This window comes from Emiliania huxleyi, assembly GCF_000372725.1.
Source record: "Emiliania huxleyi CCMP1516 unplaced genomic scaffold EMIHUscaffold_501, whole genome shotgun sequence".
Lineage (NCBI taxonomy): Eukaryota > Haptophyta > Isochrysidales > Noelaerhabdaceae > Emiliania > Emiliania huxleyi.
This window is the reverse complement of record NW_005198237.1, coordinates 19,074-45,080: the sequence shown is the minus strand read 5'-3', so window position 1 is coordinate 45,080 and position 26,007 is coordinate 19,074. Positions and strand designations below refer to the sequence as shown.

General features: G+C 65.3%; 12 protein-coding genes across 12 annotated transcripts in view; 6 read left to right on the top strand and 6 right to left on the bottom strand.

The window, feature by feature from the left end:
• Positions 1-1,512: 1,512 nt before the first annotated feature.
• EMIHUDRAFT_119584 (hypothetical protein) lies at positions 1,513-3,237 on the top strand (the record flags this gene model as incomplete). Its single annotated transcript, XM_005766658.1, has 1 exon — positions 1,513-3,237. One exon carries the CDS (start codon positions 1,513-1,515, stop codon positions 3,235-3,237), a length of 1,725 nt encoding a protein of 574 aa, XP_005766715.1.
• Positions 3,238-3,479: 242 nt separating this feature from the next.
• ARLX-2 (ARLX, ARF-like GTPase) lies at positions 3,480-4,655 on the bottom strand (the record flags this gene model as incomplete). Its single annotated transcript, XM_005766659.1, has 3 exons — positions 3,480-3,953; positions 4,025-4,204; positions 4,299-4,655. The coding sequence occupies 3 exons, from the start codon at positions 4,653-4,655 to the stop codon at positions 3,480-3,482; spliced, it is 1,011 nt and encodes a 336-aa protein (XP_005766716.1).
• A 623-nt stretch (positions 4,656-5,278) lies between these two features.
• Positions 5,279-5,608, top strand: EMIHUDRAFT_246302 (hypothetical protein; the record flags this gene model as incomplete). The annotated part of the gene is made up of 1 exon (XM_005766657.1): positions 5,279-5,608. One exon carries the CDS (start codon positions 5,279-5,281, stop codon positions 5,606-5,608), a length of 330 nt encoding a protein of 109 aa, XP_005766714.1.
• A 1,529-nt stretch (positions 5,609-7,137) lies between these two features.
• On the top strand, positions 7,138-7,512 carry EMIHUDRAFT_119582 (hypothetical protein; the record flags this gene model as incomplete). Its single annotated transcript, XM_005766656.1, has 1 exon — positions 7,138-7,512. The coding sequence occupies one exon, from the start codon at positions 7,138-7,140 to the stop codon at positions 7,510-7,512; it is 375 nt and encodes a 124-aa protein (XP_005766713.1).
• A 1,490-nt stretch (positions 7,513-9,002) lies between these two features.
• EMIHUDRAFT_76396 (hypothetical protein) lies at positions 9,003-9,863 on the top strand (the record flags this gene model as incomplete). The annotated part of the gene is made up of 1 exon (XM_005766655.1): positions 9,003-9,863. One exon carries the CDS (start codon positions 9,003-9,005, stop codon positions 9,861-9,863), a length of 861 nt encoding a protein of 286 aa, XP_005766712.1.
• A 141-nt stretch (positions 9,864-10,004) lies between these two features.
• EMIHUDRAFT_119580 (hypothetical protein) lies at positions 10,005-10,944 on the bottom strand (the record flags this gene model as incomplete). The annotated part of the gene is made up of 2 exons (XM_005766654.1): positions 10,005-10,301; positions 10,390-10,944. 2 exons carry the CDS (start codon positions 10,942-10,944, stop codon positions 10,005-10,007), a joined length of 852 nt encoding a protein of 283 aa, XP_005766711.1.
• A 1,856-nt stretch (positions 10,945-12,800) lies between these two features.
• Positions 12,801-14,080, bottom strand: EMIHUDRAFT_246298 (hypothetical protein; the record flags this gene model as incomplete). Its single annotated transcript, XM_005766653.1, has 2 exons — positions 12,801-13,392; positions 13,599-14,080. The coding sequence occupies 2 exons, from the start codon at positions 14,078-14,080 to the stop codon at positions 12,801-12,803; spliced, it is 1,074 nt and encodes a 357-aa protein (XP_005766710.1).
• A 279-nt stretch (positions 14,081-14,359) lies between these two features.
• On the bottom strand, positions 14,360-15,066 carry EMIHUDRAFT_370878 (hypothetical protein). The gene has a single exon (XM_005766652.1). It carries the CDS (start codon positions 14,563-14,565, stop codon positions 14,401-14,403), a length of 165 nt encoding a protein of 54 aa, XP_005766709.1. The 5' UTR covers positions 14,566-15,066; the 3' UTR covers positions 14,360-14,400.
• A 124-nt stretch (positions 15,067-15,190) lies between these two features.
• EMIHUDRAFT_119578 (hypothetical protein) lies at positions 15,191-16,895 on the top strand (the record flags this gene model as incomplete). Its single annotated transcript, XM_005766651.1, has 2 exons — positions 15,191-15,889; positions 16,761-16,895. The coding sequence occupies 2 exons, from the start codon at positions 15,191-15,193 to the stop codon at positions 16,893-16,895; spliced, it is 834 nt and encodes a 277-aa protein (XP_005766708.1).
• A 1,056-nt stretch (positions 16,896-17,951) lies between these two features.
• EMIHUDRAFT_42614 (hypothetical protein) lies at positions 17,952-19,106 on the bottom strand (the record flags this gene model as incomplete). Its single annotated transcript, XM_005766650.1, has 5 exons — positions 17,952-18,149; positions 18,254-18,492; positions 18,563-18,688; positions 18,757-18,940; positions 18,969-19,106. Coding segments are annotated over 5 exons (885 nt in total), but the record flags the coding sequence as incomplete, so codon positions are not given.
• Positions 19,107-20,267: 1,161 nt separating this feature from the next.
• On the top strand, positions 20,268-21,053 carry EMIHUDRAFT_246293 (hypothetical protein; the record flags this gene model as incomplete). The annotated part of the gene is made up of 1 exon (XM_005766649.1): positions 20,268-21,053. One exon carries the CDS (start codon positions 20,268-20,270, stop codon positions 21,051-21,053), a length of 786 nt encoding a protein of 261 aa, XP_005766706.1.
• A 144-nt stretch (positions 21,054-21,197) lies between these two features.
• The window catches only part of EMIHUDRAFT_470629 (hypothetical protein), a 5,951-nt gene continuing 1,141 nt past the window's right edge, over positions 21,198-26,007 (bottom strand). Inside the window, exons 3-4 of the mRNA XM_005766648.1 lie at positions 23,035-25,632; positions 21,198-22,987 (exon numbers count right to left, since the gene is read on the bottom strand). Coding sequence (XP_005766705.1) covers positions 21,410-22,987; positions 23,035-25,632 — 4,176 coding nt within the window. The 3' untranslated portion in view covers positions 21,198-21,409. The remainder of the gene's footprint in view (positions 22,988-23,034; positions 25,633-26,007) is intronic.

The following is a 26,007-nucleotide window of genomic DNA, read 5'->3' as shown; positions in this document are numbered from 1 at the left end:
AAAATCACCCCGTTTTTGCCCATTTTCGGTCATCCGTCAAAATATCTGAATATCTGTCCGGGGGATTCTCCCCAAACCTTGCTCAGCTGATCCAGCACGGGCCGTAGGCCAGCCCTGGGCAAAGAAACCAGTACCTCATCAGGCTTCCCTGAGCGTCACAGCTCGGTGATCGCGCCGGCCGGACACCACTGTAACGTCCGTTCCGGGCATTTGAACGCGACCTTCGGGGGCAAAGACATGGGCTCTATGGCTCAGACTGGACTCCTCTTGGTCCCTTCTGATGCCCTAGGCCACACCTGGGCCTTACCTGGGGTTCTAGGGGCCGGCCAGGGTTTGCCTCCCTAAAGGGGCCCGGAGAACCTTAAAAGCAGAGTCTCACAAGCACCCTGGCACGACAAGGGCGCGGACTGGCGCGGACTGGCACACTCACCGGCTCACTGTCGAAAAGAAATAACAACTCGCCCGAGCGGAGCTGGGAATGTGGGAATAGGACCGCCGCAAGCGGCGTGGCGTGGAGCGGTTGAGCATCTCTCCGGGGGCCCCTCTGCGCCGGGGAGGCGTTGTTGGAGGCTATAGGACGCAAGCGTCCGTCGCCCTTTTCGACATCGTCTGTGGACTGTGCGCTGCTAGCTCGCTCGCGCTGTTGAAAGAATTTACGGCAAGTGCGAAAGAAATAACCAGCGGCTTCCGCCTCTTCTGGCGTGTGGTGGCGGCGTGCCGTCCTCCCATCCCTCCCTTGGCTTGCCTGTTTTCTTTCTTTCTTTCTTTCGGCACACCTACCGGCACATGGTGAGGACGGAAACAGAAAACACCCAGTTCCTTACCAGCTCCGTAACCAGAGATGTATGTGGTTCGCGCGTTCATGGCCAAGATTATTGCGCTGAAAAAATCCCGGAGAGACTTCCACCTAAAACGTCTTATGGCACAAAACCCGAACAGACCGCTCGACCTAGTCCAGACCAGTCTACCACCTCCCCCAGTCACTGTCAGACACCTACGCGCCATTCGGAGAGCTCTGCAAAGAAACAGGCTCGATCGAGCTCCACACGAAACTGATAGACGTCTTCAAATCACACAACGTCTGGAACGACTTCAACGGAAACCACGGCCCCTCTTTTCCCAAAACTCCCCCTGACTACCCACGCGCCACGGCTCAACCGGGTTAAAGCAAACAGGCACCGCACCCCCCCCCCCCCAACCCCCACACACCTGCCGTACGAAGAGGTACGAATAGCCGGACACAGGAACGGCACAGCTCAACGGTAGATAGAAATCCCACACACGAACACTCACCTCTCGCACAAACAGGTTCCCAGAGCCGGACGCAGGAACGGCACAGGCCAAAACACACCCACACCTGACGCACGAACAGGTACGAACAGCCGGACGAAGGAACGGCAGAGACACACACCCAGCCGGGGCAAGACAGAAGGCCGTCGAGGGGACTACCCTGGTATCCCCAGCCTGGGCTCCCGCGCTGCGAGCCGTGGGCCCCGGGGGCGACACACATATATGCCGCCCCGCGCGGCCGCAGCGTCCAGCGCAAGGCCTCGTCGTCGTCCTGTCCCCGCGGCGTCTCCGGACCAAAAGAGGCAGCGGCTCCTCGAGGCGGCCGAGCGTCGTCGACGGTCGGCGGCCGAGGCCGAGGCCGAGTCGGGCGGCGAGTCTGGCGCGACAGTGCCGGGCACCTCGACGGCGGCGCAAGGGCTCGAGCTCGCTTTGGACGCAGGGTCGCATGGGCAGCACGCTGGCCCCCCTTCGCGGATCGCGCTCCCTCCCGGTGCGGTGCTGACGGTCGGTCGCGACACCGCCTGCGACGTGACTCTCACTGCCCAGCACATCTCGCGCCAGCACGCCGTGCTCCGCGTGGCGGCATGCGGGCGCAGCGTCCGGCTCGAAGACGTCTCGCGGAAGAATGGCTGCCGCGTGGAGCAGCCCGGCGGGGACGAGGCCACCCTCCTGCGGTCGACGGCCCACGAGGTGTCGGCCTGTCAGCTCGGAGACGGCGACTTCCTCACTTTCGGCCTCTCCAGCGCGCCGCGGTCGAACGAGTGTTCCTTCCGCTACACCGTGCGTGCTGTCGCGGCCGCTCCCGCAGCCACCGCCCGCGTCGCCGGCGCGGCCACTCCAGTATCCACAGCGCCTGCCGCGCCCACTGCGCCCGCCGCTACCGCCGCGCCCGCCGCTACCGCCGCGCCCGCCGTTACCGCGGCTCCCGCCGATACCGCCGATACAGCCGCTACCGCCGAGACCGCCGATACCACCGCGCCTGCCGCTACTGCTGCGCCTGCAGCGCCCGCCGCTACCGCCGCCGCTGCCGCCGCGGAGGCGACGGTCGATGGTGGTTGCATGGAGCCGGACCGGCCGGGCGGCAGCGGTCGCGACATGAACCGCGAGGAAGGGCAGGCGCCTCCGGCCCCGGAGCCCTCGGAGGCAGTGACGACCTCACAGATCGGGGTGGCGGCGGCTGATGCAGGGAACTCGAGCAAAGCTGACGACCGCGCCGTGGCGAGCGGCGGCGGCGAAGAGCGCGGCGCCGAGAGCGACGCGAGCGACGCGAGCGACGCGAGCGACGCGAGCGACGGCGTCACTTTTGTCTGCGTCGGGAGGCGATCGGTGGGCGCGACGCTCGCACACGCGAGGTACGACTGCGAGGTGGTCCCCTTTGAGGAGGGCCGCGAGGAGGAGATGTGCCCCTCCTGCTGGTGCGGCGCTTGCGGCGTGCCCGCCGCCGAGTGCCCGGACTGGCCTTCCCACTGCAAGACGACCCGCGCCGCAGCGATGGCGTGCCACGCGGCTGCGCGGACGGAGTCGCTGCGGGCGCGCCTGCAAGCCGTGCCGCGGCCGCCACCGCTCGATCCCGGCTGCTCGGCGGCGCGGCTGATGGCGGAGCCGCGCTGGGGGCCGATGCGCTTCACCGCTCTCTCGTGGCTGGCCAACTGCGGCAGCGCGGAGGAGGGCGTGTCCGCCACCGTCTCCGCCGTCCACGGCGTGAGCGCTCCGGCCGCGCAGGCGCTGCTCGCCTCGCTGCAATCCCTCGGGGAGGTGATCGCCCTCCCGTCGCTCGGCTTGCACGTGAGGCCGGGCACCAACATTGACGTGCCGCCGGCGCCACCAGCGCCGCTCTTCCCACCGCCGCCGCAGCCTCAGCCGCCGCCGCCGCCGCAGCCCCGCCCCGCAGCCGTGCTGCCTCACGATGTCGTGATGCAGATGCTCGCTTCTGCACCAGAGCCGTGAGCCCTATGCTGAGAGTGTGCGGTTCACCGCTGTGACGTGCGTCCCGGGAGTGCGCTGAGCGAGACATGTCTCTCTGTGAGAGAGATACGGGGCGCATCTGATGCCGAAAAAAGTGTAAATACGCAGTACGAAAAGTGTGGACACACGCGAGACTCCCGCGTGACTTTTAGTCTAAAGTATAAATAGAGCCGCGGCTAGCTCATATATAGGGGAAGTGGAGAAAGTGCTCGCCTCAGGCTCTCTCAGCGGGAATCTGACCCGGTGGCTCTCCGTCGCCGCTCGTCGCGTCGGGCCTTCGCGGCCTGCGCCGCCTCTGCTTCGCTGTGCACCGCCTGTGCTTTGACCGCGTCCGCGACCGGCTTCTCGGGCGTGCCTTGGTCCGCATCCACCCTCGGCTCTTCTCCCACGTCCAGGCTGCCCTGCCGCCGCCGTTGCCGCCGTGTCGCCTGGGCCGCACGCGTGTCGTCCGCCTGCTCAGCCTCAGGGTGTTCTACTGCCGTCGCTCCACCACCCTCACTTCCGTCCCTGTTCCCGCCTTGCTCGCCCGCCACTGCCCGCTTCGGTCGCCCATCATGTCCGTCGTCGTCGTCCGCGGCGCCTTTTGCAAAGGGAAGCGCCTTCCGGAAGCGCGCGCCGAGGGAAGGGGGGTCCTCCGCCGATGTGGGCGCATCGCCCTGCTCTGCGCGCCGGGAGGATGCGGCGCACCACTCGAGTGCCTGGCCGTTGGGAAGAGGGCAGGGATATGACATGTGGGCCACTAGGGATAGGCTTGAGAGTGTGGGCGGACCTGGGCCAGGCCGTCTCCGCGGAGTGCCGAGACACCGATGCACTGGCAGTGGCGATCGCGGACTGTGTTGAGGTAGAGAGCTGCCTCGATTTCGGGCGCGGGCGCCGCGCTGGCCCGATCTTGCTTATTTGCGACCACGAGCAGGGGCGCACCGCCGAACACCGGGTTGTCCAGCACGGCCTGCAGCACGCGAGGTCAACAGGGTCTGAAGAGTGCCTGGAAGAGTGTCGATCGTGTCTCGGAGGCGTCACGGAAGTGCTATCGCGCGTTGCTCCTGCAATTCCCGCGCCGCCTCGAGGAGCCGTCGCCGGTCACAGGCATCAATCACGTAGAGGATGGTGACGCCGCGCAGCAGCGGCGGAATGCGCCCCGCGAGCTGCGCCTCACCCGCGCCCGCGCTCCGTCCGCCGGCGTAGCTGGCCCAGTACTGCCGCAAGTCCTTTGCACCACCGACATCGACAAGCTCAAGAGGGGTTCCGCCGACGGCGACAGAGCGTGAAGCGACGCCACGAGAGGGCAGCGTCGTGCGCACGTCCTCGCCGCACACGCGCGCAGCGATAGAGCTCTTGCCAGAGCCGTCGATACCGAGCAGCAGCACCCGGTGGGGCTGGTAGCTGGTGGCCGCACCCATGACTGCGACGATGTAACCGTCAAAAACTCAAAAAACCCTTTTCTTTGGTCTGGGTGTCCAGAAGGCGTATTGTTGCACGACAAATTATAACATTTTTCTCTTTTTAATTGCGCTGGTTCACCGAAAGTACCACAGCTCGCGTCGAGCCCGCTGGTTCGTCGCACTGAGCTACAACTTTTGACTGTGAGAGCTAGGACTGTGAGAGCTAGGACAGCTCAACACCAGGCAGCAGCCCAGGGACTTCTTCGAACGACTGTGCGACGATGGCTTGCTCGGCCCCGAGCTCAACGACTAGCTTGACAACAGGCAGCCCGGGGACTTCTGGTTCGGAGTGGAGCACCCCGTCAGGCGCGTGCTCTCGCTCGGAGAGCACGCCGCAATCGTTGCTCAGCAGCCCGCGTTCCCCGATGCTGGCTTATGTGGACACGACACTCGGGACCTTCTTTCTGCGCCATGGCTGCGACATTGGGTCACCGCTGCTCCGCTCGCTCTCGGCATCATCCTCGCCGGGTGTCTCGACATTGGGTCACACGCTGCCGAGCCCGCTGAGCACCCTGGTCAGAAGTGCAGAGTATTCAAGCTCGGCATCCTGCGGCTCTGAGCCGTCGCTGTCTCGTATCGACATGTCCCTGGGATCCTTCACCCGCCGCTTCGCCCACGAGATTGGCTCTCCTCTCTACCGCTCACTCTCTGCGGCGGTCTCGCCGAGGCCCGAGGGCTCCGAGGCAGCTCGGGCCCCCACCTCGCCAGTCTCGCTCGGCCCAAACCGGCCGGGTGGAGCGGCGGGATGGAGCATTGCAGCCGATCGGGACGGTGCTGTCACGGAGCTGTGCGGCGGCGCCAGCTCGAAGCGGTTTACGCGGAACCTGTCAAGTGGGGGCCTCGATTCAGCGATCGCGGGCCTGTGCAAGGCAGGCCTGGAGGAGCGCGAGGCGGCATCTGCAGATCGATAGGCGAGTAGAGAGAATCTGTTTCACTGAGCGCGCTTCCAGCAGGCAAGAACGCGTGAAGGTTCGTACACTATATCCCCAGCTAGTAGCTGAAGCTAGAGTTGCGGGCACTGAGAGAAGCGGAGAGAGTTTGTGTCATTGCAACGTATGAATGAATGCCCTCTAAACACTAAAGCTGAGATTACATGTGGGGGTGTGTTCTCCTCTCGGGCTCGGCGTGCGGCGGCGCCACTGTGATATTGCCGACCGATCACGATCCAGCTCTCAAGACGACACAAACTGCGCGTGGGGCCTTTAGGGGCCTAGAGAACACATCCACATGAGCCGATGGGTGAAAGGGAAGACCCGCCCGAGGTCTGATGCTCACCCATTGAGGAAGTGAAGAACTGCTGCTCGGCCCACACACCCGGATCCTGCTGAACAAGCAGCTCCTCTTGTAGCTCGATCGGTCACACCGCCATCGCCGCCGACGTCTCAGTGTGAGATGAGGGAGAGGGGGGACGACACTGCTTCTGCAGCGTGCACCTCGATCCTGTACCGTGTTTGTTATGACCCCCCCCGATGAGCACACCAGCGAGGGGGGGCGAGACGGTCGAGGGGTCCCGTACCATGCAGAATCGACCCTATCCAGTGCTCCAGTGCTCAACACACCCGGCTCTCCCTTCCCTAACAATGAAAGTAGCAACGCGGAGCCAGGCACGGTAGGCTAACCTCGGAATGTAAGCGCACTTGGCTTGCTGTCTCCTACACATCCATCTTACCTAAGGATGGCTGAGCTAGCTGCAGTGCAGCCATAGCCTCCAGGCCGATGGCTGCAATACACACAGGGCAGCCATCCTGAGTAGGGTTGGCTGGAAGCTCGCTGCTGCAGCCATACCGCACGCCCCGGGGCGGGCCCTCATGGCTGAGCTGGCTATATCGCAGCCATCTTGGGTAAGATGGCTGGGGGACAGACATTTCAGCCATCTACTATGGCTGGGGCACACAGTCAGTGCAGCCATCCTCCGGAGCATGGCTGGTGATAATTCGATGGCAGCCGTCCGCCGCCCCCGCCACACGCACAAATGGCTGCGCGCTTGCCGCCCCCGGCCTCGCGGGACGGCTGCCATTGGCTGCCATCGAATTATCACCAACCATGGCTCTGGAGGATGGCTGCAATCTCTGTGCCCCAGCCATAGTAGATGGCTGAAATGGCTGAAATGGCTGTCCCCCAGCCATCTTACCCAAGATGGCTGCGATGTAGCCAGCTCAGCCAAGAGGGCTCACCTCGAGGCGGGCGGTGTGGCTGCGGTAGTGCGTCTCCAGCCATGTCTACTAAGGATGGCTGCCGTGTGTGTGTTGCAGCCATCGGGCTGAAGGATGTGGCTGCACTGTAGCTAGCTCAGCCATCCTTAGGTAAGATGGCTGTCTAGGAGACAGCACAGCCATAGTGCGCTTACATTCCGAGGTTAGCCGGCACGGTAGTTCGATTTGCTCGATTTGGCGACCCTCCGCCGCGAGCCCGCCCCTGCATCCCGGGGGCCCGGCCGACCATGCCAGCCGGCGCCCGGCCGGCCGGCGGGCCCAACCCGAAGCGCCCGGCCGCTTGGCGGCGCCGTTCGGCCGACGGGGCCAGCCGTGCGGCGCCCGGTCGCCCGCCGCAGGACCGGGCCCGAGCGGCCCACGCGCACAGCCTGGCCTCAATCGCCACTCTCTGCGGCGGGATCGGCACCGTCGGCGCCCTCTGGATCCTCCTGGCACTCCTCGGCTTCCTCCCGACGGTCGGCGGCACCAACCCCGTGCGCTTTGAGTCAGACTCGATCCTCGGCATGCGCATTCTGAGGAGCCGCTCCGACTTCCCCACAACTGGACAGTACCTTGCGTATCAGCGAGACACGTACACGAATGTGACCGGCCGGGATCTGTAGCTCGAGGCGGGACGCACGACTTCCCTCTTCAAAACCATGACCGAGACACTCGACCTCGCCCGTACCAACATTCGCGAGCGGCGTCAAAACGGACGATTTGAAGCCGATCAAAGACCTGCTAATTCGTCAGCATACAGTCTTGAAGGCAACAAAACACTTCGGCCGCTTCGTTCTCAACGACAGCGCTCGCACAAGGCCGTCCTCATGGCGGAGGTAGGTGCGATGACGTATTAGACTACATTTGGAGGCAGGAAATGTTGCTGCACCACCAGGACAAAGCAAGTCTTCAAAGATCGAGAAGCTGCAACAACTCCTACACAGTGAAAGGCAACGCACGGAGCTACTGATGGGAGCAGTTTTGGTATGCGCCTTCCTCCTCTCTTTCCTAAAAGGGTTGCAGGATTGGCTTCTGCCGCGGATCCATGGCGAGGTGCGCAAGGCGTGCCTGTCAGAGCAATCAGAGGGGTGGCCGTTCCCGCAGCACGACTGGTTCGAGTTCCAGTTGTTGTCGACGCCGAGACGGTTGACAACTTCACGGCTTGCCTTCTCCGAAGTCTTACGGAGAGAGAGTTGAGAGAGAGAGATTTTTAGGAGGCCAATGGTCCACAATTCACAACGCTTCCAATATTGATTGTGTACCAGAGAGACAGGTGTGGGAGCTGTGGGAGCGGCCTCTTCAACTGAGCCAGTTAGTTAGTTAGAGGCGTGTGTGAGTGGTTGCTATTTTCAGTGTATGTAGCAGTGTAGGTAGCTCTTACGTACATTCCCGGAGGAAGGAGCACTGCTGACGGGGGATTGCGATGAGAAGCGAAGCGATCCGAACGTGGCATTTTCAACGATCGGCGTCCATTCGTCGCAAACACTTGTGTGCCGTTTGCGTCGCTGGCACTAGACGCGCCACGCCTGGAGGGCGGGCCCGGCGCCACATGGCGCCGGCCAAGTCTAGTTTCTCCCAAAAGCTAAAAGCAAAACTTGCATAGTCGCGAAAAGTACGGACGGCTACACGGTGTCAGGACTGGGCATCGTAATGACTCTTTCACCCTCCGCCGCGTCGGGCGCGCGCACCCTGGGGCGTCTACCACTTCCTATCTCTCTCCGCAGTTTATCACCAATTCTTGCAGCGACCTTCATGCCACCTCGCATTCTTCTCACTCTCGTCGTTCTCTCTCCTGCTGTCTCTTCCCCTGACTCATCGCTCTCCTCGGCCTCGTTCTGAGACGCCGCTGTCGTCTGCCGATCTCTTGCTCTCGCTGCTTCTCTCGCCTTTCTGCGTAACTCCGCTCTCCTCTCCGCGTATTTTGGTCCCTCGAGTTTATCGAGCATTCCTCGCGCAAGGACCACATTTCTGACTCCCACTGCGAGCATATCCCGCCCTGTCATGCAAGGGAGGGAGGACGGCACGACGGGCTGTTCGGGCTTCTTTTTCCCAGGGTGGCATCACACGCCTAACCGCGGAGACACCCCGCGACCCCACCCTCACACGCTTCAAGATGCGCGCCTCCGCCCGATCTCTCGCGCTGCTCTGTCCGCTCTTTTGCCGGCCGCGCGGGTGCCCGCTGCTCTGTGCGCCCGACTCTCCAAGCATATCGCCGACGGCTGGCGCGACGCGGTCGCGCTTCGGGCAGCACCAGGGCGGCCGCTCGCTGGGCAAGAAGAAGAAGATCCGACACCACGTGAATCCCCTCAAGGATGTGCACATGCAGCCGCTCGATCTTCCGGAGCGATGGCCAGAGGAGGGCGCGTTCACGCAGCCCGACCTACCTCTGCACGTCGATATCGGCTGTGCCCGGGGCCTCTTTTGCCTCGACCTCGCCGCGGAGTCGAGCGGGTCGGCAAACGTACTCGGCCTCGAGATTCGTTCTGCGCTCGCCGAGGCGGCGGCGGAGGATGCACGGCGCCTCGGCGTTGCCAACGCAGCCTTCCTTCCGTGCAACGCGAATGTGAACCTCGAGGCGGTGCTCTTGCGCGCGTCGCGCTGCGGCCCGTTGCAGTCGGTCTCGATCCAGTTCCCGGACCCATGGTTCAAGGCGCGGCACAAGAAGCGGCGCGTCGTGCAGCCGGAGCTGGTCGAGACGATCGCGCGCCACCTCGAGCCGGGCGGCTGGCTTTTCTTCCAGACGGATGTGCTCGACCTCGCGCAGGACGCGCGAGACACCATCCGGCAGGCGGCGGCAGGGACGCTCCGCGATGCTCGTGAGGACGCGGGCGATTGGGCGGCTCCGAAGCCGAAGCCGCTCGCCTGCGTGAGCACCGAGCGCGAGCGGTCCTGTGCCGAGCTGCAGCGGCCTGTCTACCGCGCCGTCTTTGAGAAGCTACCGGCGGGCATGCCGGCGGGGCACGAGAGGAGATAGCAGGCATGCCGGAATCCAAGGGTACTGCGAAAGTTTCATCGTTTAATAGAGGAGATAGCACTTAGCAGGCATGCCGGAATCCACAAGGGGGTACTGCCCGAAAGTGTTTCTCTTCGTTTAATATGTACCACGCGCACGCTCTCAGGACTCGCCGAATCCGGAAGGTGGCTTGCCAGAGGAGAGGGCGGCCCGCCGCTGGCTGGCCTTCGCCTCCTTCATCTGCTTTGTGATCCAGTACGAGTCGGACGCCACGGTTGCGCTCATGCCCATCCCGAGCGAGAGCCCGAGCGAGCCAAAGGCGCTGCTCCGCTTGGAGAGCAGGGGGCGGAGCACGCCCTCGGGCCCGCATAGCGACGAGCGCGGGTCGAAGTCGATTACGACGCCGGCACAGCCCGCGCCGCGCAGCTCCCTCGCGCGCTCGCCGGAGCCCGCCTCTCCCTGAGTCGGTCAGCGAGGGCGAGCAGTGAGGCGAGGCGCGCGGGGCGGCTGGCAGCGCGAGGTGCGCCTCCCCAAGCTCCGCCACGACCCGCGACCCCTCGGCCTCGCCGGCGGCAGCGTCTGCGCGGGCACCATCACTCGCCCCGGGAGCAGGGAGCTCGGCCCATGCCGCTGCAGAGGAGAGGATCAGCGGCGATGGCGTCGCGAGAGCCTCCTGCAGCTCTGCCGCAGTCGCTGCCAAGGGAACCAGTGGCAGCGAGCTGGCTTCCGCCGCACCCGCGGCGACAGTGCCGCTACGCGCCACGAGGGCCTGAGCGCGGCAGCCGGCAACGCCGGAGCTCCCTGCTGCTTCAAAGAGCACTGGGCATGGGCCTGGGTACTCACCTGCCGAGCCGGCCTGCTCCTCAAGGAGCACATCTAGCGCTCTCGCGTCGCCCTTGAGCACAATAGCCGACGCGCCGGCCAGACGGAGCTGCTCAGAGTACTCGCGTAGCTCCGTGTCTGAGAGCGGGGCGTCGTCACGCTGCAGCAGCCGCACCATCACTGCCACAGTGTCAGGCGGCTTCCGGAGCGCGCGAAGCACTGGCGTGTAGTCCAGCGTAGGGGGCAGGGCACTGACGCCGAGGACAGCACAGAGCGACATATACACAACACGTATATGTCGGCAGCGCGAGCCGGGCTCCGGTACCGGGTATGCGCTAGACACGACAAAGAATTTGCTTCCGGCTGCTGCTGTTACCTCCGGTCTCCCAGTGGAAATCCAGTTGTCAGATGTCACGATGCATCCGAAGGGGACCCCAGCGCCGGCATCATCCGTAGAGGCACAAGTGTTCGAAGAGAGAGTGGACCTGAGCAACAACATGACCTGTAGGCAAATGATCGGAGTGGGAGTCAGAAACGTGGTCCTTGCGCGAGGGGAGCTCGATAAACTCGAGGGGCCAGGATACGCCGCGAGGAGGACGGAGTTGCGCCGAAAGGCGAAAGAAGCCGCGAGAACAAGGGACCGGCAGGCGGCGGCGTCACAGGACGAGGCAGAAGGGAACGACGCGACAGAGGAGGAAATGACAAGGGAGAGAACGACGAGAGTGGGACGACCGCGAGGTGGCATGAAGGTTGCAGCGAGAGTCGGAGAGAGACTGCGAAGAGAGATAGGAAGAGGCAGACTCCCTAGGGTGGGCGACGGCTAGCGCACCACACACCTCTCCTTTAAATCCCTGTGTGGTGGCGGCGTGCCGTCCTCCCATCCCTCCCTTGGGTTGTCTGTTTTCTTTCTTTCTTTCTTTTTTCCGGTCTCCCACCCCTCGTTTGGCGTGCTCGTTTTATTTATTTATTATCCGGTCCATTCGTTTTGATTTTCCGGTCGGGATGCAACATGCAGGCGAGCAAGAAAACGGCGGCCGAGCAAGGAGCACCTTTCCTGGCAACAGCATTACGAATCTTGGATCTTGGATCTTCATTCAATGCGGAAAAGGGACACACACACAAATCGGGCCCAAGGCAAAAGAACGCATTGCAATATATTCGGGTAGAGTGTGGAGTGGGGAGTGGGGTCGGCTACGTGAAGAGCGTTGCGCGCTTCCGACACACAAACGCGAAACGGACACCTCTCGCGCTTATACCACCTTCCAGTTCCACACACCTACCTGACCTCTAGCTCTACCGACTCGAGCGTCGAGGAGATGGCGCGAACGTAACCGAAGCAGCGGCGTGCGACGTGCCGACGCCCGACGTCCAGAATCGATCGGCTGTGTATATTTCATTTTGGGGAGCGCTCGTTTCCTTAGTTTAATTCCGACGTGTTTTTAAATGTGTTCTTCGCGGGGACCTGTTCCTTTTTACCCATCTCACAGTAGAGACGAGAGGTGTCCGTCTTTATTTATTTATTTGTTCTTCGCTTTGTCCTTCCTCTCATGATGCTCCTTCGACTTAGGGAGCGGTTCAGCTGCTGGGCGGGCTTCAGGGTGGTGCTCACGCGAAAAGGAATCGACGCGATGTACAAAAAGCATACAACAAGAGGAGAAAGAAGAGGACGGACATCAGTGATGACGAAACAGAAGCTAGCGCAGACGAGGGCAGGGCAGACCCGGGGACGGCGGAGTCGGAGCAGACGGCATCGGCCGCCGAGGAAACGCGTTGGGAAGAGGCACGAGGAGGGCGGCGACCTCAACCGACTATGGAGGACCCGTCGCCAGACGACGCAGGGCAGACGACGGGGAGGCGGAGCAGACGCGCAGGGCGAGACGAGGGAGGGAGCAGGACTTTGCGGAGATCAGCAGGAGGATGTACGAAGAGATTAGGAGCAGCAGGGACCCGAGTAGGGACCATGCCTGGAAGACGGCTAGTGTGCTGCTAGTCCCCCACCGGGAGGACGACCCCGGCTAGTCGCCGACCACACCCACAAAGAACCCTGCACAAAGACCGCAGGGCGGGGACCTGTTCCTTTTTACCCATCTCCTAGTAGAGGTGGTGTCCGTTTTAGTTATTTATTTATCCTTCCTCTCACGTTCGACTTCTCTCGGGGCTCGGCGGTGCAGTGTCCGTCTCCAATGGCGTGGCGGCGTTCCCCGCAGCGCAGTGCGACGGCTCCGCCTCGTGAGTTCGCGAGGGCGGCGGGTCGGGGGCGAGGGAGATGCCGACAAAGCCCGCCACGACGAGGAGGGCGCCGGCGAGGCGCAGAGGCGTGGGCGGCGAGGGGTCAACGAGCCAGCCGCGGGGCAGCACCAGCTCGGAGGCGATGGCGATGGGGACGGTGAGGGAGAGGCCGACCGTGGCGACGGCGGGGGAGGTGAGGAGGACCGCCTTGGCCCAGAGCGTGTCGCTCAGCACGTTGTCTGCGAGCCCCTTGAGGAGCAGGCAGCCGAGGATGCCGCCGCCGCCCGCCAAGCCCAGGCGCGAGAGGTCCTCGGCGCCCGTCACGTGCAGCACCGCGACGAGTGGGGCGAGGGCGAGCGCGTTGAAGGCACCGACCAACCCGAAGAAGAGGAGCAGGTCCGTCGGGGCGAGCGCGCGGAGCAGCACAGTGTAGCACGCGTAGAGCAACGCCGAGCACAGGCACAGCAGCGCCCCGCCAGTGGTCGCGTGGAGTCCGCCACTCTCGCCGCCGCCGCCGCCGCCGCCGCCTGTGGCGGCGGCAGTGGGACCCGCGGCGTCAACCACCGCCAGCACGTTACCCGCCCAGCAAGCCAGCACGCCGGCCACCTTGAAGGCGGTGCTGCGGTCGGCGCCGACATGCTCGCCTAGAGGGAGGGCGGCAGCCTGGGTGTGGAGAGGTGTGCGGCGAGAGAGGCCGCGCGCCACTGCTCGCCGAGGAGGGCGATCGAGAGGAGGAGGGTGAATGCGGCCGACGAGGAGGCGAGCACAGTGGAGGTCGTGACGGTCGTGTGAGCGAGCGACACGTTGTACGTCACGTTGGCGGCAAACCAGACGGGGCAGAGGGCGAGCGCGCCGCGTACCGCCGCGAGCCAAGCCGAGCGGCGACTCGCTCGCTCGGCTGCGCCTCTCTCTGTGGGGCCAGTGGCCTCGTCCAACTCCTCTGCGGGCGTCAGAGCAGCGGTCTGGTCCAGCAGCCCAGTCGCTGGAGGATCGTAGACCGCGCTCCTGAGCGCCTTGATTGGGAGCAGGATCACAAAGCAGGAGTTGGCGACGTAGGTGAGGAAAACGGGCCGCTCAAACTCGAGGGTGGAGAAGATCGCTTGCACGAGCACCGTGCTGGCGGACCAGATGAGCGCGACGGCGATCACGAGCACGACGCCCAATGTCCAGGCAGAGGACCCGGGCATTGTAGGAGAGCGACTAAGGTGGGCGCTCAGAGAACTTAGACTAGTCGTGCAGCAGCTCAGAGACTCAGACTAGTTTTTGCGCCGGCGCCACCAAAGCGGCTCCCCGGGTTTTGGAGAAAGAAGTAATCCGCCCACAAGAAAAGATCCAAGCCGCTTTTCTTCTTCTTCGACTTGGAAGCGAAGCGCCGACCACGAGCCGACCACGCGAGCACTGAGCTCTTGGAGCGTTCGTGTCCATCGAAAGTTCCATGGTCCAAACTTATGGCCAAGCTGATCGATATCCTCTCGTATGGCGGGTCAACTCCTGATATCGTCATCAACTACGTCGTTTGTAGTGTGGTCCTCTTCGCAGCGGGCAGAGCGCAGCTGCGTGACGTCGAGGCGAGCCGGGCGTCGCTGTGCTGGGCCTCCAGCGCCTTGGCATTCGTCATCGCCTTCCAGCTCGGCCTGTGCACCGTCATCGGCTGTACGGGCATCTCCATCATCTGGAATGCGGCCGCCGGCTACGCCGTCATCTTCGAGCTCCGCGCAGGCCCGCTTCGCGTGTGGGGCGAGGAGGTTGGCATCCCGACGAGGCACCGGGCGCACGGACGTCCGCCGGCGCGGCCAGCGCCAACTCTGGTCGCGGCGCTGGTGCTGTGCGCCGCGGCGGACGTCTTCTACGCCGCCGTCGCACCGCCCCTCACCACCGCCGCCCACGGCTGCGCTCTGGTCTTGGGCGCCGTGCTTGCCGCCGCCCATGGCTGCGTGCGCCGTCTCGCCGCGTGCTGCACCGCCACCAGCACCGCCCTTCCGCCCGACGCGCAGCCGCTCGCCAGATCCGACACGCTCGCCCCCACCTAGCTCCTATGCGGTTTGCGCTCGTTTTGAAGTACTCGAGTGCCCGGCGCGGCGAGACGCCCTGCCTGTGGCATGTGCCCTGAACCTCTGCCCACCCGCTACGCGATTACTGGTATTGGGCGTGATGTCCGGGATCCGGTTATTTTTCCGTTTTTTAAACGACGGGAGCGTGCGCGCGCGCGCGCGAGCGCGTGTGGCGGTACGTCGGCGACCCGCGACGGCAAAATTCTTTTGTCGCGCAAATACAGGGTTCTGGCGGGCAAAGATCACATGCTGCGCAGCCTACTCATCGCCCGCCCTGGCACCGCGCGGAGTTCTGTTCGGCGCGTGTGCACCGCGGCTGCGGAGGCGCTCCCGCTGCATCGGCGCGGGCCGGAGCTGCAGAGCGGTAGCGCAAACGCGTGGCTGCGGGAGCAGGGCCGAACGCCTGGCTGCATTATTGGTGACAAGCTGCCGCAGGTCCCGTTTTGGGTGGAGCGAGCGGCGCTCGACAGACTGATGCGCAAGCCGGGATTCGAGCTAAGCTCACTGCACCTCAGCCTCGAGGGCGAGATCATCCGCGCGCTCCCCGCAGAGATCCAGCGCTTTGAGAATGGGCACGACACGCATGCGATCCACATCACCTTCCAGAGGTGGCCACGCGACGCGCAGCGGAGCCCGGTCAAGCGGCGGCTCCACAGCAGGCTCATCAACGAGATCAAGTGCCCCGCCGTCAAGCAGGGCGGCTACGTGCACGAGTTCTACTCGCGGCTCGGCATCCCCGTGCTGCTACACGACCCTGACAACATCCCGCAGCACCTCGTGATCGACATGGCGAGGCACGACAACGGCGACATCCGCGCCGAGCACATCGACGTGCCGCCAGGAGTCACGCTGCGGCCGCAGCACGGCGCGCCAATCGAGCGGCAGCGGCCGCCCGCCGCCGCCTCACAGCTCACCCTCTCCCTGCGCCGCCCCCCCTCCTTGCAGGTCAGCCGGCCAACTTTCTCGTCGCGCGCGCTAAGCGCATCCGAAGCTAAGGAAGGCGAGAGACTTAGGCCAGATTCGTATCGGTGTATGTGTTGCAAGCGTGACCTCTCCCCAACGGAGCAACACATTGTGTTCTCGTAAGCCGTACCAAAAAGGTACCAAAAAGCGTACCAAAAAGCCCTCTGGGGCGTGGGGGGGCGCGGGGCCGGGGGCCCCCGGAGGCACCGTGCGCCGCGCCGCAGTGCGGAAACGGGCCCGGCTCCGTTAGTCGAGTAACGGCGTTAGTCTCCGTTAGCACCCCACCGACTTCCCGATTAAGCTAGGTTAATCAGAAGGCAGATTTGGAGAGATCTCGAGAAGTACACATACAGATAGACCCTCCAACCATCAGAAAACTCCGACCTGATCGGTCGTACTGACCGCCGACAGATCACTCCAGACAGCAGACAGGCCGACGTCTGCAACTGCATGCGGCCGGCCGGGCGGAGAGGCTTGACACGATCCGACCCTGCGACCCTGACGCTGCTGCTCTAGCTATCAGACATGCACTGCTGACTGCTGCCACAATGTGCGACCTGTGCTGGCCCACTTGGCGGCCTTCCCGGTCAGTGGTGAGGCGCAGTTCAGAGCTGTCAATGGCGCGATGCCGCACTGGTCCCACATTGGTGACACGAGACCACCAAGTTTGCCGGTCCAAGAGAGAGGTACCGGCGCTGTCCTGAGAAGGTGCGTGGTCCCTCTTGACTGCCCATGCGCGCGAGGCTGCGTAGGCATAGCCTCGAGAGTGCCAGCAGCCAATCCGAGGCGACGCGCATTGCGCCAGAAGCGTGCACACGTTGGAAGGACGCCTTCCTACTGACCGTACGATCAGGTCGTCACTGAATGCTTGATACTAAGGCCGCGAGCTATGCAGGTGATCAATTGTGCAGCAGGGCACGGCCAGCAGCGCCGACAGGCTGTCGCAAGGCGTGATAGCATGGCCGCAATCTCCGCCGAATTCCCATGAAACAAGTAAAAAATCGCGCAAAAAAATGTCGAAAAAATCGGCGCCTGCGGCGGGCCGTTCGACCCCATCTCCCCCCCGCATGGATACCCTCTAGGGCCCCCGCGACCCCCCAGAGAAAAAGCCGCCGCCCGCGCGTGTGCCCCGCGTGCTGGGCGTATATATACAATATTCAAAAAGAAGTGAGTACGTGCGTCTCGCCTCGACTACCCGGGCTCGTGCGCGCGGCGCCTCCCCTCGCTTCGTCTCTCTCTCTGCGGATGGGGATGCACTCGCCGCCCCCGCCCTGCGGCTCCACCTGAAGGCCACGTGCACCGGGAGCGCGTGTGGACGGCGTCCCATTTCGCGGCGCCGCCGCGTTGGTGCGTCCGACGCAAGCAAAGGCGAACTCTGGAGCGGTGTTTGCCTTCAGCAGAGGGCGGCGAGCGACAAGACTCTGGCGTGTCGCCAGAGCCGTCTCTAGCTCCGACGACCGTGTGGTGGTGCGGCAGGCGCTTGCGGCTGCCTGCCTGGGTGAGGTCGATACGCCAAGTCGCTCTGCGATACTCACGTCGAGGTGAGGCTCTAGCAGCGCCCAGTCCTGGCACCGAGGACGAGAGGAGAGAGGTTTGCCGAGGGCCAAAATAAGGCAAGATGCGGGGCACGAGGCGCAAGAGACTGGAGAGCGGGGCTGGGAGAGTGGCGTGCGCCTGCGACGCCATCCATTTGGCGAGGATTGTGTTGCGGTAACGCGGAAATTCGAAGAGCGGGAGATACCGATCGCCCATGCCGTCGCAAGGCAGCACCCGGCACCAGTGACCGCACCGCCTCAGCTCGTCTTCGGCCTGCATGATGACGCCGAGGTCGGCGTTGTCCAAAGCCGCGATCGGCGTCTCCTGCAGCTCAAAGACGTTCCGCCGCTTGAGAGGCTCGGTTGCTGCACGCAGCAGCCGTGAGCGTCGCTTCTCCTCGGCATCGTCAGCGAGCGCCTAGAACGAAACCAGGGCGGTGGGGAAAAGGGTTGACTTGGCGCAGCATCAGCGAAAGGGGTGCCGCCTTCTTGTGGAAGGGGACCAGCCCGATCAGATGGAAGAGGTCTGTCATCAGCATGTTCTTGATCCACTTGTCGAGTGGGGAGGAGGAGGCGAGCGAGCAAGCAACGTTGACCTCGATGAGCCACGGCTTGAGAGCCTTGTCCAGCAGCACGTCAAACCCGAAGAGCTCAAAACACGCGGCTCGCCCGTTGCATGCCGCGTTCATCTTTGACACGACCGATGGCTGCGGACGGTGGCGCAATGGTGGGGAAGGCCGCCAGAGTGGCTCGCAACGCGGTGTCGGGTGGGGGCGTGTGCCACCTCCACGGCGATGATCGTCTTAACGACGAGGTCATGGATCCGTTCGCGCAGCGCCCGCACGTCGGCGCCCGCCTGGGCGAGATGCTTCATGGTGGCTGAGAGCGACCACTTCGAGCCCTCGTCGTCGCGCGATGCGTCTGTGTTACGCTCGAAGCGCTCGTTCCTCTTGTTGACCGAGTAGTTGGTCAGGTGCATGTACCGGTCCTTGATGGAGCGCTTGGAGGCGCCGGGAGCCCGGTAGTCTGAGGTGGCGAAGCGCGCGAGGCCTTCCTGCAACATTTCGAGACGACGCGGGTCTGAGCACGAGCGAGTGAGTGGCTATCGAAGCGTCGCGACTCGCCTCAAAGACGTAGACGCGGAGGGGATCAAAGGAGGTGACGGCGACATAGATGCGCAGGTCGAACTTTTTCCCGTTGATGAGGTAGGGCTCGCCGAGGTACCGCTGTACGATGGCGGATACGCCTAGAGGGAGGGGGGAGCGTGGGCACGCTCCGCCGCGCACACAAGGCTGCGACCTCACGCGCGCGCACCCTTGCCGGGCAGCTGGTCTGATCGGTTGATGAGGCGGATACCTCTTCCCTCGGCCTGAGCGGGCGGCTTGATAATGTACACGGTGCCTTCCTCATAGTCGCGCTCAAAGTGCTCCCGGTCGCGAGGGAGAATGTACGACTTTGCGCAAAAGTCGTACGCGGCACCTGTGACGACAGGGGAGACCTCTCGTTACTCAGTTCCCTGAGAGCACCGGCACCAGCGAGGCGGCAAGGGGTCGGCTCCGCTCGCCGTGTTGCCTCTGCATGCGGCTCAGGTTACGCCACAGGTAGTCCTTGCGCCCAATCCCGTACGAGCCCGGGAAGTGGTTGACCGCCTGACGGCGACATGGCGCTGCGTCAAGATTTACGCCCCCGATTCGCTCTGGCTCTGCGCTGAGCGGGCCTGGTGAGGGTTGAGTGCGCGCAGCGCCTTCTCGTTCAGGTGGCGCCCCCAATACAGATTGAAGGACTGGCCCTTGATGAGCCGTTTGAAGCCCGATCGCTTGCATGCGTTGGTGATGCAGTTAATGTTCTTCTCCGAACGGAAGTAGAGTGGCTTGAGACTACGGGGACCGACGGCGGGACGGCCGCAGTCAGCCGAGGTTGAGAATTTGGCCACCGCTGGCGACGGCAGGGGACCACCGTGGATCGGTGAGCTCGACAAGCACGCCGCGCCCCTGCTCGCGCTGCATTCCCATGTAGGCCGGATAGTCTAGCCACACGGTCGCCGCTCGATCGCGAAAGAGCGACGGGAGCAGGAATGCGCGGTCGCTCTTGGGGTCAGCCTGTGGGGCCTCGGCCGGCGGGGGCTCCTCCGGCTCCTCCTCCGGCTCCTCCTCCGGCTCCTCCTCCGCGCGGTCCTCGTCGCCGTCCGCCTCATAGATGCCTGCACCCTCCCCATCGCTCTCCATCATCCAGGGGCACGCACCTCCACAGGGCTGTGGCAACCGGGCGCAGAGGCATGTAACCGTAAAAAATCGTCAATGGTTTTGTTTTTTCTTTCTTTTTTTGTATGTAGCTCTTTATACGTACATTCCCGTAGGAGGACTCTGCTGACAGGGTTTGCGATGAGGAACGACCCGAAGGGTTTCTCGGAGGTTAGCGCACCACTAACCGCCGATTTTCGTTTCATGTGGGGGCTCTTGTTGTTCGCCTTTCTTCTATCTGTCTATCAATTGTCTGCCTAACCTAACCTAATCAATCAATCTTCCCAACATTTTGTACCTTGGGTGCCGGAGGAGCACTGGGCAGAGGCTGCTAGGTCCTAGGAGCGCCTATAGCTCGACATGCCCGGGGTGTGGCGGCGCCGAGGACAGAGGCAGGCTGCTTTAAACCTTTAATCCGGTTGTGTCTTGTGTGGAAACCGCCCGTCTTGCGTCCACCACACACTCACGTGAACAGACATGGCGTTCGCCTTCCTGGGACCCAGACACCCAGTTCACTGTCTTGTGTGCGTTTTCATGAAAAAAGAACCCCCCACACAGCGGAGAAAACGCACCCGGCCCGCGGCGATGGACGCAAGCTTCTGGCGTGAGACCTTTGAGGCGGCGCTGCGCATCACACGGGCGTGGCGCGCCGAGCAGGCGCACAGCGAGACGCTCCTCGCCGCAGCGATCGAGTTCGACGGCCGGCTCACGCTGCTCGGGCCGTCGGCGCACCGCACACGGCCAGAGGCGCTCGGCGCGTTGCTTCGGACAGGCGACGTGGCCGCCATCGACGCGCTAAGAGCGCGACACGAGCGTGGACTTTCCAACCTGCGCACGGCACTAAACACATCGGTGGAGCGGTTTGGCGCGCTGCAGCTGGAGGCGGCGGCACTCCACGGTCGTTCGTGGGAGCGGTACACGAGGCTGCAGCACTCGCTGCCGCAAGAGGAGGCGCTTGCGCTCGCTTCGGAGCCGGCCAGCGTCGTGATTGGAGCCGGGCGCGGTGTCCTGGCGGAGCAGGGCTTGCTGCCCGAGGCGCCGACGTTGCTTGGGTGGCTGCGCGACGCGAGCGCCTCACTAGATGCGCGCATACCCACGCCGGGCTCGCGTCTGTGCCGCGGCCAAGGCTCGCGCCGCCCGCTCAGCGTGCGTGCCTCCCTCCCCTCGCCCGTGCAGGTCGATCGCGCCCTCTCACGCGAGATGGAGCTCAAGCTTCGGCTGCTGCCGCTGCTCGCGCCATCGGCGCGCGGCGACGCAACCCCGGGCTTCCTCGCGCGCGCCGCGCGCCTCTGGTGCCTGCAGCCAGCCTTGGATCGGAGGGCGCTAGAGCGGCTGTCGTTCGCCGCGAGCTCCCTGGCTGTGGAGGAATGATTGGTTTTCTTTCGTGTACGTGGGAGGATGCGCACGCACTTTGCGTTTGCCACCCCTCTCGTCTCGCGCCCCGACTTTTATTACTCTTTACGTTCTCCGCGCACTCCGCTGCTCTCCGGAGAGAACCACCGGAGTCCCCGCCCGTGCCAAAATCGAATACTTCTAATCAACCCCGAGAGAGACGACCCAACAGCGGCGCGGCCCCTCCCGGGGGGCGCCCACATTGTGTCTCTGACTGACTCTCTTGACTCTCTCTCTCTCTCTCTCTCTCTCTCTCTCCGCCACACACACACACCGAACACATACACACACACACACACACACGACGCGGCAGCCTCTCCGGGCCCCTCTCCGCCTCACTGGACTGAGAGCACCATCTTCAGGGTGTTGATCGTCTCGAGGATCTTTGCGCGCCGCGTGGCCGACGAGGCGCCGTCCGTCTGCCGCTCGAGCCGGTCGAGCTCGTACTTGGCCTCCTCGAGCGCGTTGCGGCCCGCGTCGTTCTTGATCGACGCGTCGCCGCCCGCCTCGAGCAGGCGCGCCGCCACGGCGACGAAGCCCTCGCGCGCGAGCGTGTGCAGCGGGGTGCCGCCCTCAAAGGGCTCCTGCATGTTGAGTGAGGCGCGGGCGCCAAGCAGCAGCTCGAGCGTCACCATCCGGTCCGTCGCGTCGTCGCAGAGCGCGAGCAGGTGCAGCGACGACTGCCCCTCTCCGGTGGTGACGTCGACAAGCTTTGCGTCGTGCGTGAGCAGCACCCGCACCACGTCGTGCGCGCCGTTGGCCACGGCGTTGTGCAGCGGCGTGAACCACTGCTCGAGGCCGTCGTCGCGGCGCGGGTCGGCCCCCGCGTTGAGGAGCAGCCGCGCGAGCTCGGCGGACGCCTCGCCGACGATGTCTGTCCAGGTGGCCACGTAGTTGAGCAGCGTGATGTTTTCCGTCGGGCGCGTGAAGAGGTAGTCGGGCCCGACGGCCCAGCCGTAGTCGGACTTGTAGACGGTGTCGGCGTGCCCGCCCTGCTGCAGGAAGCGGCGCACCTCCTCGACCGAGCCGGACATGCAGTGACGGAACACGTCGCCCGCGTCGAGCGCGTGCGCCTCCTCGTAAGAGTGCGCGCCCTGCCGCAGGCCGACCTGGTCGAGCGACGCCATCAGCGCCGCCTGCTCGAGCGCCTCGGCGTCGCTCAGCTCGTACCCGCCCAGCGAGCGCGAGTTCTCGCGCGAGAGCGGCCCCTCGGGCGCGACGAACTGCGGGCGCGGCGTGAGCACGCCGCCCGCCTGCGCCTGCTGCTGGCGCGCCGTCTCCGCCTCGCGCCGGAGCGACAGGATGTACGCGTGGTCGACGCTGAAGCCCGTGCCGTCGGCGTTGGCGAGGCCGAGCAAGGGCGTCTCCCCGTCGCCCTGCCGGTGCCCGACCGACCACACCAGCGGGGAGGGCGGCGGCGGCTCGAGCGCCTTGAGCAGGAACCACTGCAGCCGCGCGTCGGGGCTCAGGTTGAAGGCGTCGATGCCGAGCGTGTTGGAGAGGGCGCGCATCGCGGGCAGCAGCGGCGTCACCGTCGGCACGAGCGTCACCATCGGCTTGGGCGCGCCGCACACCTCGCACGCGGTGTTCCTCGGCTTGTTGATGCACGTGCACTGGACGCACGGCCACTCCTTGGCGGACGAGTTGTGGTACTGCCACTGCTGCTGCGCGTACGAGAGCGCCGTCGCCGGCAGCCGCACTCCGGTACCGCTGCTGAGGAGGACCAGCTGCTGCAGCGTCAGCACCCAGAGGATCACCGTCTCGGCCGTGTCGCCGTCGCGCGCGCCAAAGTCGTACGAGCGCGCGGCGGTGTGCAGCGAGAACCAGCTGGTCGGCGCCACGTCCGGCGCGGCCGATGAGTGGTACAGCTTCTGCAGCGGCTTCGTCTCGAGCCCGATCGAGACGCGGACGACCTGCGAGAGGGCCGCGGCGCGTCTCTCCGGCTGGGGCCGGGCTGCACCTCCGCTGCGCTCTCTCGGCGACACCCTCGGCTACACCCTCGGCTACAATCCCGGCTGCATCCCGCGGGCCGCGCCTGCGAGAGCTCGAGCCCGTGGCCTTTCTTGCCGCCGTCCCACGTGAGCGACTTGCGGTCGGCGGAGAGGGCGACCGCCTTGGCGTCGAGCTTCTTCCGCGTGAAGGTGCCCTCCGCCACCTTGAGGAACGTGGCGCCGCGCTGCAGCCGCGCCACCCTCGCCGCCAGCGGCTCGCACGGAAGCCCCGCCGGCGGACCGGGCACGTACGACACCGGGCCGGAGGGCGTCGGCAGCCCGCGAGCGGCCGCCGCGCCGCCCCGTGGCGGCGTGGCGAGCACCGTGGAGTGCTCCGCCTCGAGCTTGGCGAGCAGCTCCTTCGCCGTCGCGAGCTCGGCGCTCATGGCCGCCTTCTCGCGCTCCGCCGCTGCCTGGTTCTGCTCGGCGGCGCTGGCGCGCTCGATGGCGGCGCGCAGCGCCTCCTCGTCGCGGGCGGTGCTGGCCGACTGCAGCGCGGACGAGGCCTGCGCGCTCTCCTGCAGCGAGGCGTGGCGCCGCTTCGCCGCACGCGCGGCCTCGGTCGACAGCCCGATCTCCTCGGCCTGCGCCAGGAGCTGCGTCAGCTCGGCGAGGCTGCCGCCCTTGGCCGCGGCCGCCAGCTTCTTCTCGAGCGCGTCCTTGGTCTTGAGGCCCTCGAGCATCCGCTGCGCCTGCGTCACCTGCCCCGAGTTGAGGCCGCTCTTCTGCGCCGCGTCGAGCGCGTCGCGCAGCTTCTTGACGTCCTTCGAGGCGAGCGCCGCCGCGAGCGCGTTGGAGGCGACCTGCTGCGCCTTGAGCTGCGTCAGGAGCGCCTTTGCGTCGCTGACCTTTTGCGCGCCTTTCTTCGCGTCCTTCTCGAGCCGCACCGCCGCCGCCTGCTTGAGCGCCGCCTCGACCGCGGCGACGTCGCGCATTTCCATCGCCTCGGTCAGCGCCTCGAAGGCCTTCTCGCGCTCGCGCAGCGTGGCGAGCAGCGCCTTTGCCTCCTCGACCAGCTTGCCCGTCAGCCGGATCTCGACCGCCCTCGCCACCGCCTCGTCGAGGGAAGCGAGGTCTTGATCGGCGATGGCCTTGGTCAGGGTCTGCGTGATGACGCGCCGCAGGTGCGACTCGCGCGCGACCTCGAGCTGCTGCTGGTGCGAAGCCTTGAGGAAGAGCTTCGTCGTCCCGACGGCCCAACCGTCGGTCGCAAACATGTCGGCGGCGGCGAGCGCGCCGAGGAGCTGCACCGTCTCGGTCTTTGTGCCGGCGGGCGGAGAGGCGGAGCCGAGGTACGTTTGCAGGTACGGCGCGAGCTTCGCCGCGTCGCACTCGACCCCCTCGCGCAGGTAGCCGTACCGCGCGATGAAGGTGTCAAAGTCGTACCGGTGCGCGAAGCCCTGCTTGCGCGCCTTGACCACGTGAACCATCCCCATCTGCTGCAGCTGCCGCATCACGTACGCGCCGTCAAAATCGTCCGGCGCGAGGTGGTGGTTGGGCTTGATGCAGCGCACAAAGTGCGGCGAGCACGTGTGCAGCATCCCCATCAGCGAGTCGAGCGACTCCTGAAACTGCCGGCCGACCGACACGACCTTGCGCCCGCCGCCGCCGAGGCGCGCGCGCGCGCCGCCGCCGCCGCGGTGCCGCGCGAAGGACATCGTCCGCTCGCCCTTTGGCTTGCCGCCGCCGCCGCCGCCGCCGCCGCCGCCGCCGCCCTCCTCGTCGGCCGCAAAGAAGCCGCGCACGAGCGGCAGCTGCGAGGTGCCCAGCAGCTGCGACAGCTCCGAGGGGACCGCGCCGCGCGACTTTGCGACAAAGTCGTCGATGGCGTACGCCACCTCGCCCGCAAAGTGCAGCACGACAAAGCCCTCGCCCTGGGCGCGCGGCATCTGCCGGTACATGGACGCGCCGCGGTGCGCCTCGTTCATCTTGGTGAGCAGGTTGGCGTCGGAGGCGTTTGGCACGAGCACCTCGTCGTGGATCAGCGCCATCAGCCCCGTCGGCTTGGCCTCGAGCAGCACCATGACGGCCGAGTTGTCGGCGAACTGCAGCTGCGGGCACGCGACGCCCTCGTCGCGGCACTCCTTCTCCTCCATCTGGAAGATGTAGATGTTGAAGTACTGCATCAGCTTCTCGTTCGCAAAGTTGATCAGCAGCTGCTCGAGCGAGTTGCGCGAAAAGGCCTCGAACCCGAAAATGTCTAGCAGCCCGATGGTGCGCTTGTTCCCGCCGCCCAGCGCGGCGCCCGCGCCCGCACCCATCTTCTCGTTGATGCGCCCGAAGATCCAGTCGAACAGCGAGCCGTACAGCGCCTTTGCGAGCGCGTCGCGCGCGACCGCCGCCTTCTCGGGCGGCTGCGGCACCGCAACCACCGGGAACTTGCCCACATTCTTGATGGTGAGCGCCGTCTCGAGCTCGAGCGGTGAGATGTCGAGGGCCGCCGCCGCCGCCTTGAGCGACGCTTGCGACGCCGGCGACACGCACGACCCGTCGTCGGCGTTGGCCATCTCCTTGGCGTCGAAGGCGAGGTTGCCGAGGGTGAGGATGCCTACAGCCGGCCGCCACGCCTCCCGCCTCGGCGCCGTTCGCCTCTTTAGACCGCCCTCCACGCCGGGCCGACCCCACACCCCGCCCCCCCCCGCCGCCCCCACCCCTTCCCGCCCGCTGCCCGCCACGGGGCGAACTCCCTCGGCCTCCCCTCCCCTCCCGCCTCCCCGCCTCCCCTCCTGCCTGTCGGCTCCCCTCCTCTCCAAGCACGTGCAAGCGTGCGTGCGTGCGTGTGCGTGCGTGCGTGCGTGCGTGCGTGCGTGCGTGCGTGCGTGCGTGCGTGCGTGCGTGCGTGCGTGTGCGTGCAGACCGCGTGTCGTGCCGCCAGCCTCCCCGCCACAGTGGGTGAGTGCGTCGGGTTGGGTGGGGCGGAGCGGCGCCGGCAAGGACGCGGC